This window comes from Tetrao urogallus, assembly GCF_951394365.1.
Source record: "Tetrao urogallus genome assembly, chromosome: 12".
NCBI classification, from domain to species: Eukaryota; Metazoa; Chordata; class Aves; order Galliformes; family Phasianidae; genus Tetrao; species Tetrao urogallus.
In genome coordinates, this window is record NC_136825.1 from 18608192 (window position 1) to 18624001 (window position 15810).

General features: G+C 56.3%; 3 protein-coding genes across 5 annotated transcripts in view; 1 reads left to right on the forward strand and 2 right to left on the reverse strand.

The window, feature by feature from the left end:
• CFDP1 (craniofacial development protein 1) overlaps positions 1-4450 on the reverse strand; it is a gene marked incomplete at both ends in the record, with an annotated part of 47525 nt that extends 43075 nt beyond the window's left edge. Inside the window, 4 exons of the mRNA XM_079541222.1 lie at positions 2698-2816; positions 3766-3976; positions 4192-4303; positions 4381-4450. Coding sequence (XP_079397348.1) covers positions 2698-2816; positions 3766-3976; positions 4192-4303; positions 4381-4450 — 512 coding nt within the window. The remainder of the gene's footprint in view (positions 1-2697; positions 2817-3765; positions 3977-4191; positions 4304-4380) is intronic.
• Positions 4451-4767: 317 nt separating this feature from the next.
• TMEM170A (transmembrane protein 170A) lies at positions 4768-6305 on the forward strand (the record flags this gene model as incomplete). Of its 2 annotated transcripts, XM_079541618.1 has the most annotated exons (3): positions 4768-4882; positions 4979-5149; positions 6175-6305. In XM_079541618.1, the coding sequence occupies 3 exons, from the start codon at positions 4768-4770 to the stop codon at positions 6303-6305; spliced, it is 417 nt and encodes a 138-aa protein (XP_079397744.1). The 2 variants fall into 2 exon arrangements, with proteins under 2 accessions (XP_079397744.1, XP_079397745.1); XM_079541619.1 differs by lacking the exon at positions 4768-4882 and having other exon boundaries at positions 4981-5080.
• A 2728-nt stretch (positions 6306-9033) lies between these two features.
• SLC12A3 (solute carrier family 12 member 3) lies at positions 9034-15747 on the reverse strand (the record flags this gene model as incomplete). 2 transcript variants are annotated; one of them, XM_079541582.1, is made up of 26 exons in its annotated part: positions 9034-9175; positions 9407-9474; positions 9566-9701; positions 9849-9935; positions 10021-10132; positions 10216-10299; positions 10486-10563; positions 10664-10746; positions 10886-10992; positions 11094-11234; positions 11611-11722; positions 11917-12016; positions 12095-12250; positions 12335-12436; positions 12513-12636; positions 12727-12834; positions 13019-13173; positions 13284-13368; positions 13508-13638; positions 13798-13909; positions 13980-14090; positions 14283-14422; positions 14505-14600; positions 14698-14773; positions 15272-15415; positions 15496-15747. In XM_079541582.1, 26 exons carry the CDS (start codon positions 15745-15747, stop codon positions 9034-9036), a joined length of 3042 nt encoding a protein of 1013 aa, XP_079397708.1. The 2 variants fall into 2 exon arrangements, with proteins under 2 accessions (XP_079397708.1, XP_079397707.1); XM_079541581.1 differs by having other exon boundaries at positions 10216-10302.
• Between the last annotated feature and the right edge of the window lie 63 nt (positions 15748-15810).

Sequence of the window (15810 nt, forward strand, 5' to 3'; positions counted from 1 at the left end):
ATAGGGGAGCTGGCAGCTTAAAAAGGTAGGTCTTGGGTTATTCTAGTGAAACCCCGTAGCTGGAGATTTCTTTCAAGAGACTTCTACTACTCTAATCATGCAAGAGATCTTCTACATCTTCTTAGAGGGGAAAATAAATTGTTCTGCAAAGTAAGATCAGGGCTAAATGATCTTCTGTTAAAGGCTTCAATGAGCAGACTGTTGAAATTTGTGCCCTGAATCTCTCAGTGCCTAAATACTGATCTAAATTCTTCTCAAGCTTTCAGAAGAGCAACGCTCTAAAGCAGCCTCAAGTCATTTAGAAAGGAAAGTAACAGAGACAGCTCTCTCACTGCAGCTCTTTCAGTCCATAAACACACACAACTACCGTGCACCGTCTTTTGTAAGCACCGACTTGCCAGCTGCTTCCCCAGGCAAGGAAGTCAGCGTTTGGTATTCAGAACGTTTGCAGCCATTAGGGTCAAAGACGACCTCCCGCTACTCAAAAGAAAAAGCCCTCCGGCCCTCACCTATTGCAACTAAAAGCAGCAGCAGCAGCAGCTGGGAGCAGGGGTGGCTCTGTACATCCTACACACGGCAACCCGCAGCAGACGCTCTGAGGTGCAAACGCCACTGAAGCTTCAGCTTTGAATGCTGTTTCTCAGCCATAAAAATCAAAAGGATGAAAAACACGGAAGGCTTTTTCTGCTATCAAAGAGCTAAAGAAAGCAGCATGCTACAACTCTAGCAGCAGCACGGACTGGTCAGTCCTCCAGATCTCACTGCAGCTGGCTCTGTATCCTGTTGTAAATAAGTACTTTAGCAGTGGCTTACAGTCTCAATGTAGCCTAAGGTCCAGCTTTTGCCTAACTGATCAACATTTAGTAAGAACTTAAAGCTGTGCCTTTGCAGATCCCCAAGGGAAATAATCAGTATTGAGTAAAAGACACTAGAAAAACCAACAGTGCAGAAAAGCACACCTCTGTCTAGCTTGGAAAGTCCTTACTACAGCTGCTATTAAAAAATGAGAGAGAAGATGGTGATGCCAGAAGCACGAAACTTGGGGGAGCCCTGAGGAGCCCTGAGCAAGCTCTGGTCTCGTAAGCTTCTGGAAGGACAGGAAGCTTCCCTGAGTCCTCAAATGAAAACAGAACAAAATGAAATAAAAGCTTCAATGGTTCATCTGTAATCTGCAACCACCACACAAACTTCAGAATCCAACCAACATCTGAGCAACGTGGGCACTCTATAGAAACAACAACTACCTGAGACTTCTGGCAGACAGGTAAACCAGAAGCTGCGAGGCAGACATTTTACAGGCTCTGAACAGCTCAAAAGTTCAGCTCAGCTTCAAAGCTCTAGTGCACACAAAATCCTCTTCTGCAAGTGCTCTGAGGTAAGCCTGCGTGGCAAGCTGTAAATCAATGCCTTCCCTTCTATACTCACAGTAGGACGCAGCACTCAGCTGCAGCACACGGATGGATGTGCCCAGATTTCAAACAAGACTGCGCTCTGATTTCATGCAACTCCAGAGCACAGCTCTGCCATGTGCCACCTGATGATGCATCACAACCCAACGAGGCTTTTGTGTGAGCCTGCAACTCTAGAAGCCTCCTCTGTTCTCAGCCAGTGGGACAATGCCTCTGAACCAAACTCTCTTACTGCACACCTCAGAAGTGGGGACAAACAACAAGCTGGGTGCTGAGGACCGTGCACCAGAAAATAAAGTTTTTGTCTGTAATTCCACCACAGGTTCTTATCTGTCCATGATAAAAAAGCTTCATCTCTTCCTTGCAAAAAGGGGATGGCAGATTCTCTCAGAAGAGAAGCAGTGCTACAATTCTTTGCCATCTTATCAGGAACAAAGCGCATTCCTTCAGTCCAGATTGTGCAGGGGAATGGGAAAGCCTCTACCAGAACTCATGGCTTTCCCCACATTTCTCAGGCAGCAGCACTGGCACGAAAAGCAAGAGCAATGCAAGCCCCAGCTCCCCGCCTCCTCCCGCCGAGTTGGGCAGTTCAGGTGTTATCGCTGGGATCTGCTGCCCTCTGCTGTCACAGGAAACAGACACAGCTTAGCAGATTCCAAACGGGCTCACCAGGACCTCCTCAGTTTTGGTCTTACAGCTTTATAACGTACCTGTCCTTTCTGCAGCTCATCTCAAGTGGATTTTCACAAGCCAAACAGCCTACAGGGTGATTTAACTTAGCCCATCACCTTCATGCAGCTGTTAGAGGAGGCAGTGATTAACCATGAGCCCAGTGAAACACCTCTTACAACCTGCACATCTCTGAACAGGATTGTAAATGTCCCCTGGGAAAGTGCCAGCAGATATCGTGCCAGCAGCATGCAATTTGGACTACACAGAAAGAATAAAATGCGTGCCTGCAATCGCTGAGTGCTGATTTCATTTCTCTCCTTGCCTCAGCCCTGGCAGTGCCATCATTTCATACTTCATCAACCTGGGGAAGCCTAAGTGAATTTACAGGAATATTCTGAAGGTGATCAAAGGCTGGGGTCTGCACATAAGTGTACTCTGCAGCCCTCAGCAAAAAATTCTGGCCTCATTTACCCTGAGATCTTTCCGTGCTCAGGATTAAAAGCATAAAGATACAAACAAGAACAGACACCCTGCTTCACGTGCATCAGCCCGTCAGCAGCAGGACAGCACGTGCTCTGCATGAGCCTGCAGCAGAAGCCTTGAACTGCCAACTCACCTGACTTCCTCACCAGCAAAGTCAAACACTTTGGTGATTGTGACTTTTCCTGAATCTTTTGGCTTCTCAGACTCTTTGGGTTTCCCCTGAAGCTTGTTCACACTCTTCTCTTCTCCAGCCTGTGGAATATATGAAGGAGAAAGCACAACAATGCATTTCTACACTCAAGCTAAATCCCATTTCTGAATGGCCAAGCACCCAATACAAACTTCAGGTATTGCTGTAATTTAGTCTGGTTAGTCAAAGAGCATAACCCCCATCTCATTCTTAATTTATCATTGTAAGTCACAGTTCAGAGCCAAAACAAGAAGAGAAACTTTAATTACATATAGGAACTAGCAAGGATACAGTGCTGTGGTTCAGAGAGCAAGCAAAAGCCTGAAGTCACAGTTTTCTCAAATCAAGCACAGCCACTCAGCCATTGGCCCAGTAAGACCTGAGGTAGGGTGAAACACGAGGCTTCAGATGAAATGATGCTCCTCCTAAAAGCTGCAAGCAAGGATTGCACAACTATATTGAACCTCCAGCTTTCCAGTTGTAGAGAGAAGCAAGGAGAATTGCAGCCATATGTCACCAGTTCAAGAGTCAAGACTTCTGTTACAAAAGATTCTTTTGGTTGATTTGTTGGAGAAGAAAAAAAAACTAATTCCAGCAAGAGAGGAATAGCTGGAACGGTTGTTTCCACACTTATACACACAGACTCCGTGTTACTGGAGCAGCAACAGAGGCCCAAGAAGTCTTAAGGAAAAGTTGTGCCCACGAGTGTAACTCAAGCCCAGCCTCACTTCTCACATGCACTTCACAAGGCGACTCCAAGACCACAAAGAGACACTGCCAGCTGTTGATGGGACACCAGAGGATGCTGAAAAGCAGCTCCAGGAAGCAGCCCTGCCAGACTGCAGGCCTCCCCAGAGGGAAGGCAGTCAGCTGCCTGGCCCATAGTGGGGCTCCAGGCTTACAGAACAGATGGGGCACAAATGAATGTAGCCCCTCCATAGCAGTGCTGTGTCTGCCACCCACACATTCCAGCTTCAGCCACCCCATGTCCCCTCAGCAAAGCCCTGGTACCTTGTCAGCAAGAGTCGCCTTTGTGGCCGCTGCTTTGGGCTTCTGCCCCACGTCGCTGAGGAAGCTGGCCCAAAGTGCGTCCTCTTTCTTTTTTTCTTCTTCTTCCCGGTCTCTTTCTGACTGCTTTAAGTCATCCTCCTCGTCTTCATTTTCCTGAACTTTTCCTTCCTCTTTCTCATCGACCTCAAGCACGAGGCCTCTCCTCTTCTTCCTGCAAGCAGACAGCAAGCAAACACGCAGGGCTGCGTGAGGCACAGGGCTGACAGGTGAACGTGGTGCATCACCCCAGCGCTCCCTCCCCCGACTCCCCACCGCTGAGGGTTTCAGGCGCAGCACAGCTCAGGCCGGGGCTCTCGGCTTCTTAAACCCCGACTGGAAGGCACGAAGCGCAAGGAAACGAGCCGCTCCCTCAGGCGGGCTCCCTACCTGCGGGCGGCCCGCCGGGAGCCGCTCTTGCCGCGGGTGGGCCTCGGGCCGGCCGCCTCCTCCTCCTCCTCCCTCAGCAGCTCACTCTCGTCCTCCTCGCTGTACTCCGCACCTGCAAGCACAGCCGCTCAGCCCCTCGCCCTCCAGCCGGCCCCGGCCCCGCCGCATCCCCCCGCGCCGCCCGCTCACCCGAAGGCACGTAGTCCTCGTCCTCCGCCGAGCTATACCCGTCCCCCGCCTCCTCCTCGCAGCCCGACATACCGCCGCCTCCCGCACGCGCGGCCGCCACTGCCACCAGAGCGTCGCCTTTGCCGGCTCGGAGCGCCCCCTAGCGGGGAGGACCGACGCCCGCGCCGTGAAAAGAGGGGGAAGCGACGACGAGAAGGTGGCGTGACGGCTAGAGCGTCTCACCGCCGCCTACCCGCTTCCGCACCGCTCCCGGCACGCTTTGCGGCTGGCGGCCGTTCCTATGGCAGCCCGCTGCTGGTTGGCGAGAGGAACCGCCCGTCGGCGAGCGGCGCTCGCTATTGGTTGGAGCGGCGGGGGGGGCGGGCCGGCAGCCAGCCAGCCGAGGGGATGGAGGGCGGTGAGGCGGGCGGCGGGGGTCTGCTGCAGCAGATCCTCAGCCTCCGCCTGGTGCCCCGCGTCGGTAACGGCACCACCTACTCCAGCCCGCTGTCCACCTTCCCAGGTACGGCCTCTCCACCCCGAGCCCCACCTGCCCTTCCCGGGGTTCTCTCGGAGGGCTCCGGGCCCGGGCCGGCCCTGACCGCCGTTCTCCCCGCAGAGATGTGGTACGGCGTCTTCCTGTGGGCCCTCGTCTCCTCGCTCTCCTTCCACGTTCCCGCTGCCCTGCTCGCTCTCTTCACCCTCCGGCACCACAAGTACGGCAGGTTCATGTCCGTCAGCCTCCTGCTGATGGGCATCGTGGGACCCATCACCGCCGGCATCCTGACAAGTAGGGGCGGCCGGGGGGTATTTGGGAGGGTAGCTCTGGGGAGCGGGGCAGCTCGGGCGGGGCTGAAGCGAGGCCCCGGCAGAGCTTTCCCAACTGCTGGCCCGGTGGGTACGCAGGCTGGATGGATGGGCTTTGTGGACTTTGGTCACAACATCCCGAGCGTTGCTGCAGGGTTGGGGCAGAATGGCTGGAAAGCTGCGCAGAGGGAAAACGTCTGGGGGTGTGAGCTGAAAGCTGCTGAACTGAGCCAGCAGCGTGCCCAGATAGGTGTGGAGCCCAGCGACATCCCGGCTTGTGACAGCAGCAGAGCAGGCAGCAGGAGGGGACTGTCTCTCTATATGGCGCTGCTGGGGGCACGCCTCAGTGCTGTGCTGAGCGCTGGGCCCCTCGGTGCAGGAAAGACGAGGAGGTCCTGGAGTGTGCCCAGGGAAGGGAGCGGAGCTGTGAGGGGTCTGAGTACAGCGCTGTGGGAGCGGCTGAGGGAATGGGGTGGGTCAGCGTGGAGAAGAGGAGCTCAGGGCAGAGCTCTGCAGCCCTGAGAGGAGGCTGTGGGAGGGGATGTCAGCCTCTGCTCCCAGGTAACGGCGACAGGGCAAGAGGTGGTGGCCTCAGGTTGTGCTAGATGAAGTTCAGGCTGGATATTAGGAACAATTCCTTCTCCAAGGGAGTGATGAGGCACTGGTGCAGCTGCCCAGGGAGGTGGTGTTCCCAGAGGTGTTCAAGAACCATGGAGATATGGCACTGAGAGACACTTTCAGTGAGCATGGTGAGGCTGGGGGAGGTTGGACTAGGTGCTCTTAGTGTTTTTTTCCAACCTTAATAATACTGTCGTGTGTTGTGATCTGCATGTGTTGCTTCTGCTGAAGTTTCTCATGGATCTGCCTCCACCTGCTTATCTGCAGAGCCTTCTCCCGAAGAGCCTTGCATTCCCTCCAGTTAAATCCCTCCCTGTATTCCCGTAGCGCAGCAGTACAGCTCTCATTGCCATCACACAGTAATATTTCTGCTTTTCCTCTCCTCCACAGGTGCAGCTATTGCTGGAGTTTACAGAGCCGCTGGGAAAAAAATGATTCCTTTTGAAGCCCTCATTTTTGGAGTGGGTCAGACGTTCTGTGTGGTGGTGGTTTCATTCCTGCGGATTTTGGCCACTCTGTAGCTTTCCTCCAGATGTTGGTGATTGAAAATGGAAGCGAAGCATCTGCAGCACGCCTGGTGTCTGTGAAGGCAGTAACCAGGGAGCACAGCTTAGATGGCACCTTGGTGTGCGTTTCCTCCCCACTGCAAAGCTGCATGAAGGCATCTGCTGCCTCAGGCCGGTGGCAGGGCTCCCTGACTGTGATAAGCAGGAATCTCCTCGCAGAGCCTGGCCTGAAGGGCCGCGTGCCACAGATGTGATGGAGAACGTGCTTTCTGTAACTTATCTTGCTCCTACAGCAACCATAACATCCAGGTTTGTTCTTCAGCACTGCTGAAGCTGTGTCACCAGCCCTGAGTGAGCGCTGGCAGCCAGGCTCTGGTGCTGGCTGCTTGCTGACCACTCCATGGGGCTGCGGTCTGCTTCAGAAATTGAGGTGAAAATGGTTCATTTCGTTACGTTCTTGTAACGCTAAGTGCCAAGTGAAACTTTGTTTTCCTGGAGGATAGGCAGAGGGCTCTGGCAGAGACTCGCTGACCTCTGGTGGGTGACAAATTGTAGCAACAGAGTAACTGAACTGCTTGGGGGCGAGAGCGTGGCTGCGGGTGGTGTGATGTGATGTGTTCAGAGCTCACTTTGCAGTGAACCCAAAGCTCTTTTAATGTGATTCTTTTTTTTTTTTTTTTTTTTTTTTCCTTTTAATGAGAATCTTCCTTTATTGTTTTCTTTTCTGGCCCCGTCTTCCTTATGCCAGGTCATGGTCGTAGTGAGACTGGGGAGCAGCAAAAGGAAAAAAAAAAAAAAACCAAAAACAAACAAAAAAAAAAAACAACAAACATTTTAAATGGATGAAAGTGCAAAATTGTGGCTGAGAGCTGTGATTATGAGTGCTGAGGCACGGGAAATCACCGGTGTAGTAATGATTGTAGTCTTTATGAACTTCATTGCAGTGAAACTCTTCCGAAGCTGTGCCTCCTGCACAGGAGCTGCACCCTGCTGCTCACAGCACAACTCTTGGGGTGCACGAATGTGTGCTTTTGCTTTGAAGGAGACCTGTGGTGTTGCTCTCCTTTCATGTAGGTGTGTGACTGAGCATCTCTGCAGGTATTCAGACACCACAGCTGGCATATGTAGAACTCAGCACCCTGCCTTGGTGACCCTGTAGGTGAGAACCTGGTGCCTTTTTGGGGCATAGAGGCCATGTGTTGTGTTTTAAACACCCAGCCTGTGGCACCTGAGAGCTTCCCAGCTGTCAGCACTGAGCTGTGCAAAAATAAGCCCAGGCCAACTCCTTCTGGCCATGCTACAGTCTCTCCTAATGCGTTGGTTTGGTTTAAATGGTATTTAACTAATTCTGAGCTCTGCCCTGTCTTCCAGAGGTGTGCTGTGCAGTCAGGGCTCTCTGGTCTGTTTTCTGGGCCCACAGGGAAGCTGGCACTGAATGCTGAGGATTTTGCTTGGTGGCACAGCAACCTGTTAGCAGCTGACTGGAGGAAGGCACCATCTGTGTCCAGCCTCCAGGCCGTGCTTCCCACCTGTGTGGTGACAGAAATCCTTTGCTCTCCAGATCAGCTTACCTTTTGTAGCAAGTTTTTGCAAGGCCACAAACACAACAGCCCCTGTGCTGAAACAACTCCAATCAAGGTCCTGTGCTGATCATGAAAGCAATTCTCTCACTGTGCTAAGATGTCTTGTGAATGGTCTTTTTTTTTTTTTTTTTGCCAGCAGGTGGAGAGAGTCGTTTTTAAGGAGTTTTTAATGAAATTGCTCTAAAATGCAACCCATTTTAATCCAGGGAATAAAACTGTGAGTTTTAGTTTAATGTGAATCCTTCTCCTGAGGTGGGCAAGGTTCAGATTGTTAGTAAACACCACTGTAAGACTGCCTGATGGGTGCTGAGCACGAGCCCTTCTGTGTGCCGTGCTGTGCTTGTGGAGGAGGTTGGGCCTCTCCCTCTGCGTCTTCCCCCTCCTTCCCCAAACCAAAGTCAGGAATAATGATCTGTTTAGATACAGGGTGTTCCCTTTATCTCCATCTGGAGTGAGGCAAGCTGGAGCTTTCAGCAGGTGTCTGTTGGCTTTGCTGGGACAGAAGGATTTAGGAAGGCTGGAATTCAGAAATGCCGAGAGCTGTTGCAGCGGGCTGGAAATAAACCCTGTGCACGGCTGGGAGAAGAGCAGTTCCTGCTGCACTGCGGTGTAACCTTGTCAAAAGCTGTAAATGACTTCTGAAAATGGAAATGCTGAGGTGTCCTGGTGGGCAGGGCTGTGAGCCCCATCCACAAAGCCCTTCTGGCCTGAGAAAGTCGCTGCTTGAGTAGGTCTTGATTCGCCTCCCAGCTTCCTGTGTGCTGCTCTGCTTGGGTATGGCCCTGGCTTGTTTCTCCTTAGCAAGTGCAGCTATCATGAACAAACCTTTGTATGATAGAGAGCTGTGTACATTTTATTTTTCTACTGACACTTCTCATCCTGGTGGCGATGATCAGTAAACGCTGTGATGATGGAGGTGAATGGAGTTGCACGTTTCTCCTGGGGGGGAATGTGGGGCAACAAGGATGCCAGCGTGGGGCTTTTGGAAACCAACCACATTCACTTTTGCCATGGCAGGTTTTGCTGCCTTGGAGCCCCGCAGCCCCATTGCAGCCATTTGGGCATTGCTGTGAACCCCACACGTTTGGTACTGCCCCAAACCCCCTGGAATCACTCAAACACAGCCTGAAAAAAATCATACGGCAGGGGTGCGGGAGGCTTTATTGGCAGTAAAAGGTGAGAACGTTCTCCTGGTTCCCTCTGATCAGGAGGACCGGGGGCCTCAGGTCCTGCGAGAGCGTCTCCAGCCAGGCCATGTAGAGGGAGCTGGGGCAGCGGCCCTTCCTGCCGATGGGCAGCGTGCTGCGGCCACGAGACGGGGCTGCGTCAGGAAGCACCTCCTGGCACCAGCTCACACATTGCTTCCCAAAAACAGGGAACCACCGCGTCCTGCCCCTGGGGCCGGACCCCTTCCTTGGTGCCCTCCCCCTGGCTGCAGCAGTGCTGCCCCATCCCAACAGCTGTGGGGTGTCCAGAACCCAAAGGGACCATTCCTGCCCTACAAGGAGCAGGACCGGCCGTGCCGACACCTACATGGCGATGAGCGCCGCGTCCCGCGAGTAATCCAGCAGAATCTCATTGAGCCTCACTTGTCGGAGCGACTGCGGAGAGGGTGGTGAAGGTTTAGGAGACCAAAACCACGCGTTCCTGACTTAAAAGCAGGAGGCTCCCTGTAGGCTGCCCCAGCGCTACCTTGGCCCTGTGCCTGTGCGCCTCCTCATCGGAGATCTTCCAGGGACAGCCCTGCCGCAGTTCGTTCACCGCCGCCTCGTCCTTGAAGCCGTCGTTCAGCCTGAAGGGTGCGATCAGCTCCTCGAACCTCCTGATGCTGCAAGGCAAGGACACTGCGCTGGGACGGGGCATGGCGTGCTCCCAGCCTGCTGCGAGGGAGTGGAGCCGTGGCACTGAGAACAGGGATTTGTGCCGCACAGAGCCGTGGCTCAGGCAGGACTGCGTGGGCAGGGGGTTTGTTTACTGCTCCGGCCGGGGCTGCTGGTTGATGTCAGGCAGGACGTGGACCTCGTGGAAGCCCAGGCGGAATTTGCTCAGCAGGGACACGATCCTGCCACAGAGAGAGGGACAGTTCCCAGAGCTCAGCGACCGGCTGCTGAGCCGGGACGCCCGTGCACGTTTTGCACTGCCCGTACGCCTTCCTCTCCTCGTCCATCCTGTTGATCTGCCCGCCAACAAACACCCGGATCTTGCATTTTCCCCATCGCTTCTTGCGGCCAAGGAGGTAGGGGATGAGCAGTGTGAGCCCTGCGGGATGCAGCCACAGGGCATTTTTAGTGCCTCCCCATCCTCCTGTGCTGCATGGCGCTGCAGCACGAGGCAGGGCCTACCTCCATCATCAAAGAGCCAGTAAATGTCGATGGTTTTCTTGCCCTGCTGGCTCTGGAAGATGGTGCTTGCCTGCTGCTCGGGGTCTACTATGAAGGGAAATGCAGGCATCAGCATGGCACCACCCTGCAGCAGTTACAGTAGCAAACAGAACCATCTTCCCAAGCTGAACCCTCAACCCCTGCATCCATGGTGCCCTGTGCACAAACCCAGCTCCCCAGAGTGGATCCCAAGGCTGCAGGAGGCCCTGGACATGCCTGATGAGCACTGACCGATGCCTGTGCCAGGTGCTGCTCTGCTGCCAGTGCCGTTCCCATCAGGATGCTCTGCTGCCCCAAATGCAGGGTTGGCTGTGGAGGGAGAGGAGCATGGACACGTCCTGCCCTGGTTTCAGGGTACCAGTCCCCATCACAAGGACGGTCCCCAGCACTGCGTGTCCACAGCACTTACTGTGGGCTTGTGGGACTCGGGAAACATTCAGCCCTTCCCGCAGCCGCAGCAGGCACACGCCGTGTTTGAAATCAAAGGCGTCGCTGGAAGGAGGGAGGAGGCAGCTGACGGCGGTGGTCTCCCCCCCCAAGCCTCCATGAGGTGGGGACAACACAACAGCGAGATGCCACTGCCCGGCTCAGAGAGGCACACGGAGCCACCAGGTGCCAACGCAGTGCGTACTGCAGGATGCCCACGTAATCCTCCAGGCTCTGCGGTGCAGCTGCCTGCCAGTCCCTCTTGTAGCCCAGCGCAACAATGTTGGGTCTCATCTTCCCCAGGCCGGCGGCCTTCAGGAAAAGCAATGGAAGCAACAGATTCCCGCTTGAGGCACTTACCCAGCTGGCACTGTGTGCCCCAAGCAGGGCCTGCAATGGTCAGCTTGCCCCACCTGCAGCAGCATCTGGACACCGCTCCTCAGGTCTTCAGCGAGCACGTTGGTGTAGAAGGCCTTGATCTTCCTCTTGAGGAGCCACCTGGTGTGGCCATCCGATGCCTGCCGGGCCTCGGGCACCTTCTGCTTGCGGGGGCCCTGGGGGAGCAGGGAGGGGGCACGGCCCGTTGGCCAGGTGGCCACTGTCCCTGTCCCCATCCCAGTGCTCTGGGCACCAAAGAGCTCCAGCTCCCCTTGCCCCAGCTGTTGGCAGAACCTGGGTTTAAGCATGGCGTGCATGGGGAATTGCTGTTGCACCAAAAAACGGCAGATTTTGGTTTATCAGCCTCGACTCCACTGGTTTCCCAGTGACAGGTGCTGCTGACAGTGACACTGGTGCTCTACCACCTGTGCACCACTGGTTACCCAAGATAGGGAACCAAAGGAGCACGATGTGGCCTGACTTTTTTTTCCTTCTTTGGGATGCCTGCAGGGTGCAGAATCCAGCCGCAGGGCACCCTGTGGGCACACTCACGATCAGCACGTGGCCGCAGATCATCAGGCTGAGGTTCTTGGTGAAGGTGCCCACAAAGTCCACCAGCGCTGGGCGGAAGTTGGGCGGCCCGGTCAGGACGAGGCACTGCGGCCTGATGGGAAGGAGAGGACAGAATCTGAGGGTGGCCTTGCCACGTGGCACAGAGGACGTGGGGTTAGGGGTGCAGCTGCCCCACTCTGTGATTCACCAGCACTGAGGCCGTGGCCACGGGCACAATCCCATCTTGGCTTCGTGGGGGACCGGCTCTGTTCCCCTCCCTCCCAGCTCCAATCTCAGCCTCCTTGCCTGTAGTTCTTGATGTGCTCGTCCACCTCGCTGAGCCCTACTGAGTAGCTCAGTGCCAGGTTGTAGGAGCTGGCTTGCATGGAGGAGCCCCAGTTGACATCTGTGTGGAGGGGATGGATTGGCAACGGGCACCAACAACTGTGGGGGATGTGGGGCCCTCTCCAGAGCCGCCACGCACCTGGTTTCTTGTAGAGGACATAGCCCAGGAGGAAGACAACGATGCCGAAGGCGATGAGGGCCGCCCACCAGGTCAGCAGGAACATGATGACCACTGAGACCGTGGCACCAAAGAGCGCAGACCACTTGCTGTAATACCGAAAGGAGGGTCGCCAGCCTGCACGCAAACACAGACAGCGGCTGCCGCCAGCTCCCCTCACCCCACAGCCAGGATGCAGCCGGGGTTGGGGTTGGCACCCACCTGGGGAGTTGGTGATGGAAGCATGGAAGCAGCTGAAGTTGATGAGCGCATAGGAGCAGAGGAAGAAGTTGGAGATGATGGGGGCGATGGCATTGAGCTCGGCTGCAGGAGGAGGACAGGGCAGAGCGTCAGCGGTGCGCCGCAGCCAAGCCTTCCAGGCACGGCTGGAGGCACCCACCGATGAGGATGAAGCCAATGGCGATCACGTAGGTGAGCATGTAGCCACGGATAGGCTCGCTGTTCTTCCCATAGCCCTTCCCAAAGAAGCCTATGAGAGGGTAGAGCTGGTCCTTGCAGAGGCACTGTGGGGAGAAAGGGGTGAGAGGTGCAGGGATGTTCTGTCCCGTCACCTGGGGACAGAGACAGGGAGTGGGACAGGGATCAATGCTCACCTGGAAGACTTTGGGGGCCGAGACAAGGCAGGCCAGCGCTGAGGAGAGGGTGGCACCAAAGATCCCAGCTGTGATGAGGGGACCGAATCCCGACACCATGCTCATGCTCTGCCCAAAAACGCAGTGGTCAGGACGCTCCGTGCCGCCAGCACATCACCCTGCACCTTACCCCATCCCACCGCCCTCGGTGCTTCCAGTAACATCATCCAGGTGGTTACATTCAGCCACATCTGAAAACCCAAGCAGAAGGAGCCCTCCACACACCCTGCGGAGCCTGAACCCCCAGGCACACCTGATAGTAGTTGCTGAGGCCGTATCGGCAGCTCTGCTGCTGGGCGCAGTCAGTGAAGTTCCAGCCATAGCTGCAGCCCAGTCCCTCACAGCCCGGTGAGCCCACCGCCACGCTGTCATTCAGGCTGCCCGAGGCGTCCCGAAGCACGCAGGCACCTGTGGGGCACAGCTATGTGCACGCTTTGCTCCTGCATCACCTCCAAGGACGGGTGCTTCTCCTGCTGCCCACCACCCTGCTTCATGGGGCCTCAGCCCGCTGCACTCACCTATCGTAGCTGACAGCACCAGGTAGGACACCGTGGTCCAGAAGATGGCCATCAAGGTGCCCTTGGGGATGGCCACGGCAGGGTCCTGTCCGAGGGGGTCGCAGGGAGATGCACAGCTGCTTTCCAGGGGCCCCCAGCGATGGTTTTGTGCCATCTGAATTTCACGGGCCCCCAGTTCCCCATCCTGAGAAGCAACAGCTCAGGAAGGGCTGGCAAAAACCTACCTTCAGATCACCGGAGATATTGGCTCCGGCCAAAATACCAGTGGCCGATGGGAAGAAAATGGAGAACAAACCAAAGAAGGAGCCCTCAGGTCCGCGCCAGTCAGGCACGAAGTTCTGGGCAAAAATGTCAGCTGAGGAGGAAGCAGAGAAGCATCCCCATCCACCTGGAGCTCCCACCACCTCTTCCAGCTCCAACACTGCAGCGCTGGATGGAAGCAAACCGCTGCCAGAACACAATCCCAGCTCTCATCGTCACTCTCAGCCATGGCCCGGTCCCATGGTGAACCCACCTCTGTAGCTGAAGAAGCCCTTTGCTTGTTTCTCAGCACTGGCCGGGATCACCGTCCCAACCAGGTAGTTTATGAAGGACACCAAGATGACCAAAAAGAAGAGGATCTGGGCCTGGAGAGGCAGAGAGGGGCAGGAGGCTCGGCCGCGCTGCAGGCCGGCTTGCTGCAGGAGGGTGCGGTACCTTCGCCTCCCACTCCATGCCAGCCAGCGAGATGCCCAGCAGCACGGTGACAGTGAGCACCCCGATGATGCGGATGTCGTTGGTGGGGTCCACGATCAGGGAGTCGTGCTCCTGGGGAAGGGGCACCGTCACCGACCAGGAAACAGAATTCCCTCAGCCAACCACCGCCACGTCCGCGAGTTGGAGGAGCTGGCGGCTGATGATCGGCGGCGCGGCGTTAAAGCAGGTATTGATAATGAGCTCTGCTTGGGCAGGGGGGTGCAGGTGGGTTTGGGGACAGGAGGTGCAGGGCCACGTCCTCACCTGCAGCAGATCCCGCACGGTTTCAGCAAAGCCCACCGTGTGCATGGCCACGGCCACTGCGTTGGCGAAGGCGAAGATGAGGCCGATGGAGCCGCCCAGCTCTGGTCCCAGGCTCCTCGAAATGAGGAAGTAGGTGCCCCCTGCGGCACAGAAAGTCCACGGAGAAGGTTTGGGTGCAGTCGTCCCAGGAGTGCTGTGAGGGATCTGGCAGGGAAGCACTACCTGACTTCACTTTGCCGTTGGTAGAAATGGCAGAGATGGACAGGCCGGTGATGGTGGTCACGGTCACAGACATCAGGATGATGAGCCACGTCAGGGCTGCAGGAGAGGATGGATTGCACCGGGCCGAGCCCCACTGGCAGCCCCCACGGCCTCCTCCCCACGCCTGCTGCCTTCATCCCGCGCGGGCACCCACCGATTCCTGCCTGGGCTGTGATCCAGGGCAGGCGCAGGTAGAGGATCACGCCCCAGATGTTCAGCATGCAGCGGATCTGCAGGGCAATGGGAACGCAGCCGTGAGGGCGGGTGGGCACCGCGGGACAGGCAGAGCCATGCTGGGTCTGCTGGCCTCCAGCTAACAACAGGGCACCAGGAAGGGATGGGGAACAGCTCCGGTTGTGGAAAACAGAATCACAGGCACTGGAAAGTACCTCTATGGTCATCCAGTCCAACTGTCAACCCATGAATGCTAAACCAAAGGGTCACAGAACCTTTAAGGCTGGGAAAGACCTTTCAGACCCCCAAGTCCAAACCCCACCCCACCGTGCCCACTGCCCACATCCCTCAGTGCCACATCCCCACAGCTCTGGGGCACCTCCAGGGACGGGAATGCACAGCTGTGCCACTGCCCTACTGCTCTTTTGGAACAGCAGTTGTTCCCAAAATTCCACCTGAACTTCCCCTGGCACAAGATGAGGCCATCGCCTCTCTTCCCGATTGGGAAAAATGTGAAGATGCTGCAATAGGCCATCAGGACACAGGGCACTCACCATCACACCCTTCACCCACCCGAAGCGGACAGGTTCTGGTGCAGGGGCGCTGCTCGGCTCGCCAGCCCCCTCCTCAGTGTCGGGGAGGCCGTTGCTGCGCTGGGGGTCCGGCAGCGGCACACGGAGGTGGTGGCCGGGTTCAGGCTGTGGGACGGAGAGATGGGCCTGAGGGCAGAGCCACACCAGCACAAGTGCGGCCAGCAGGCCCTGCACCGAGGCCTCACCTTGAGGATGGAGTGGAGGTCCGCCAGCGATGGTCTCCCCCGTCCGGCCTCACCCACCCCCCTGCTGTTGGCATAGTGCTCGTAGGCGGGCACCACATCCACCGTGTTGTAGCCAAAGGTCCTGGTGCAGAGCGAGCTGCCCGAGAGCTGCGTGCCCTCACAGCCCGCCGCCTCCTCAGCAGCCAGCAGCGTGCTGATGGTGAAGCGGCCGCTGCAGCGTGGTGGGGGCTCAGCACATGGCAGCTCAGCCATGGTGGCTGCACAGGTCCCACGTTGTAGTGCTGGGGTCGGGGATTTATACCTGCAGAGCCAAGC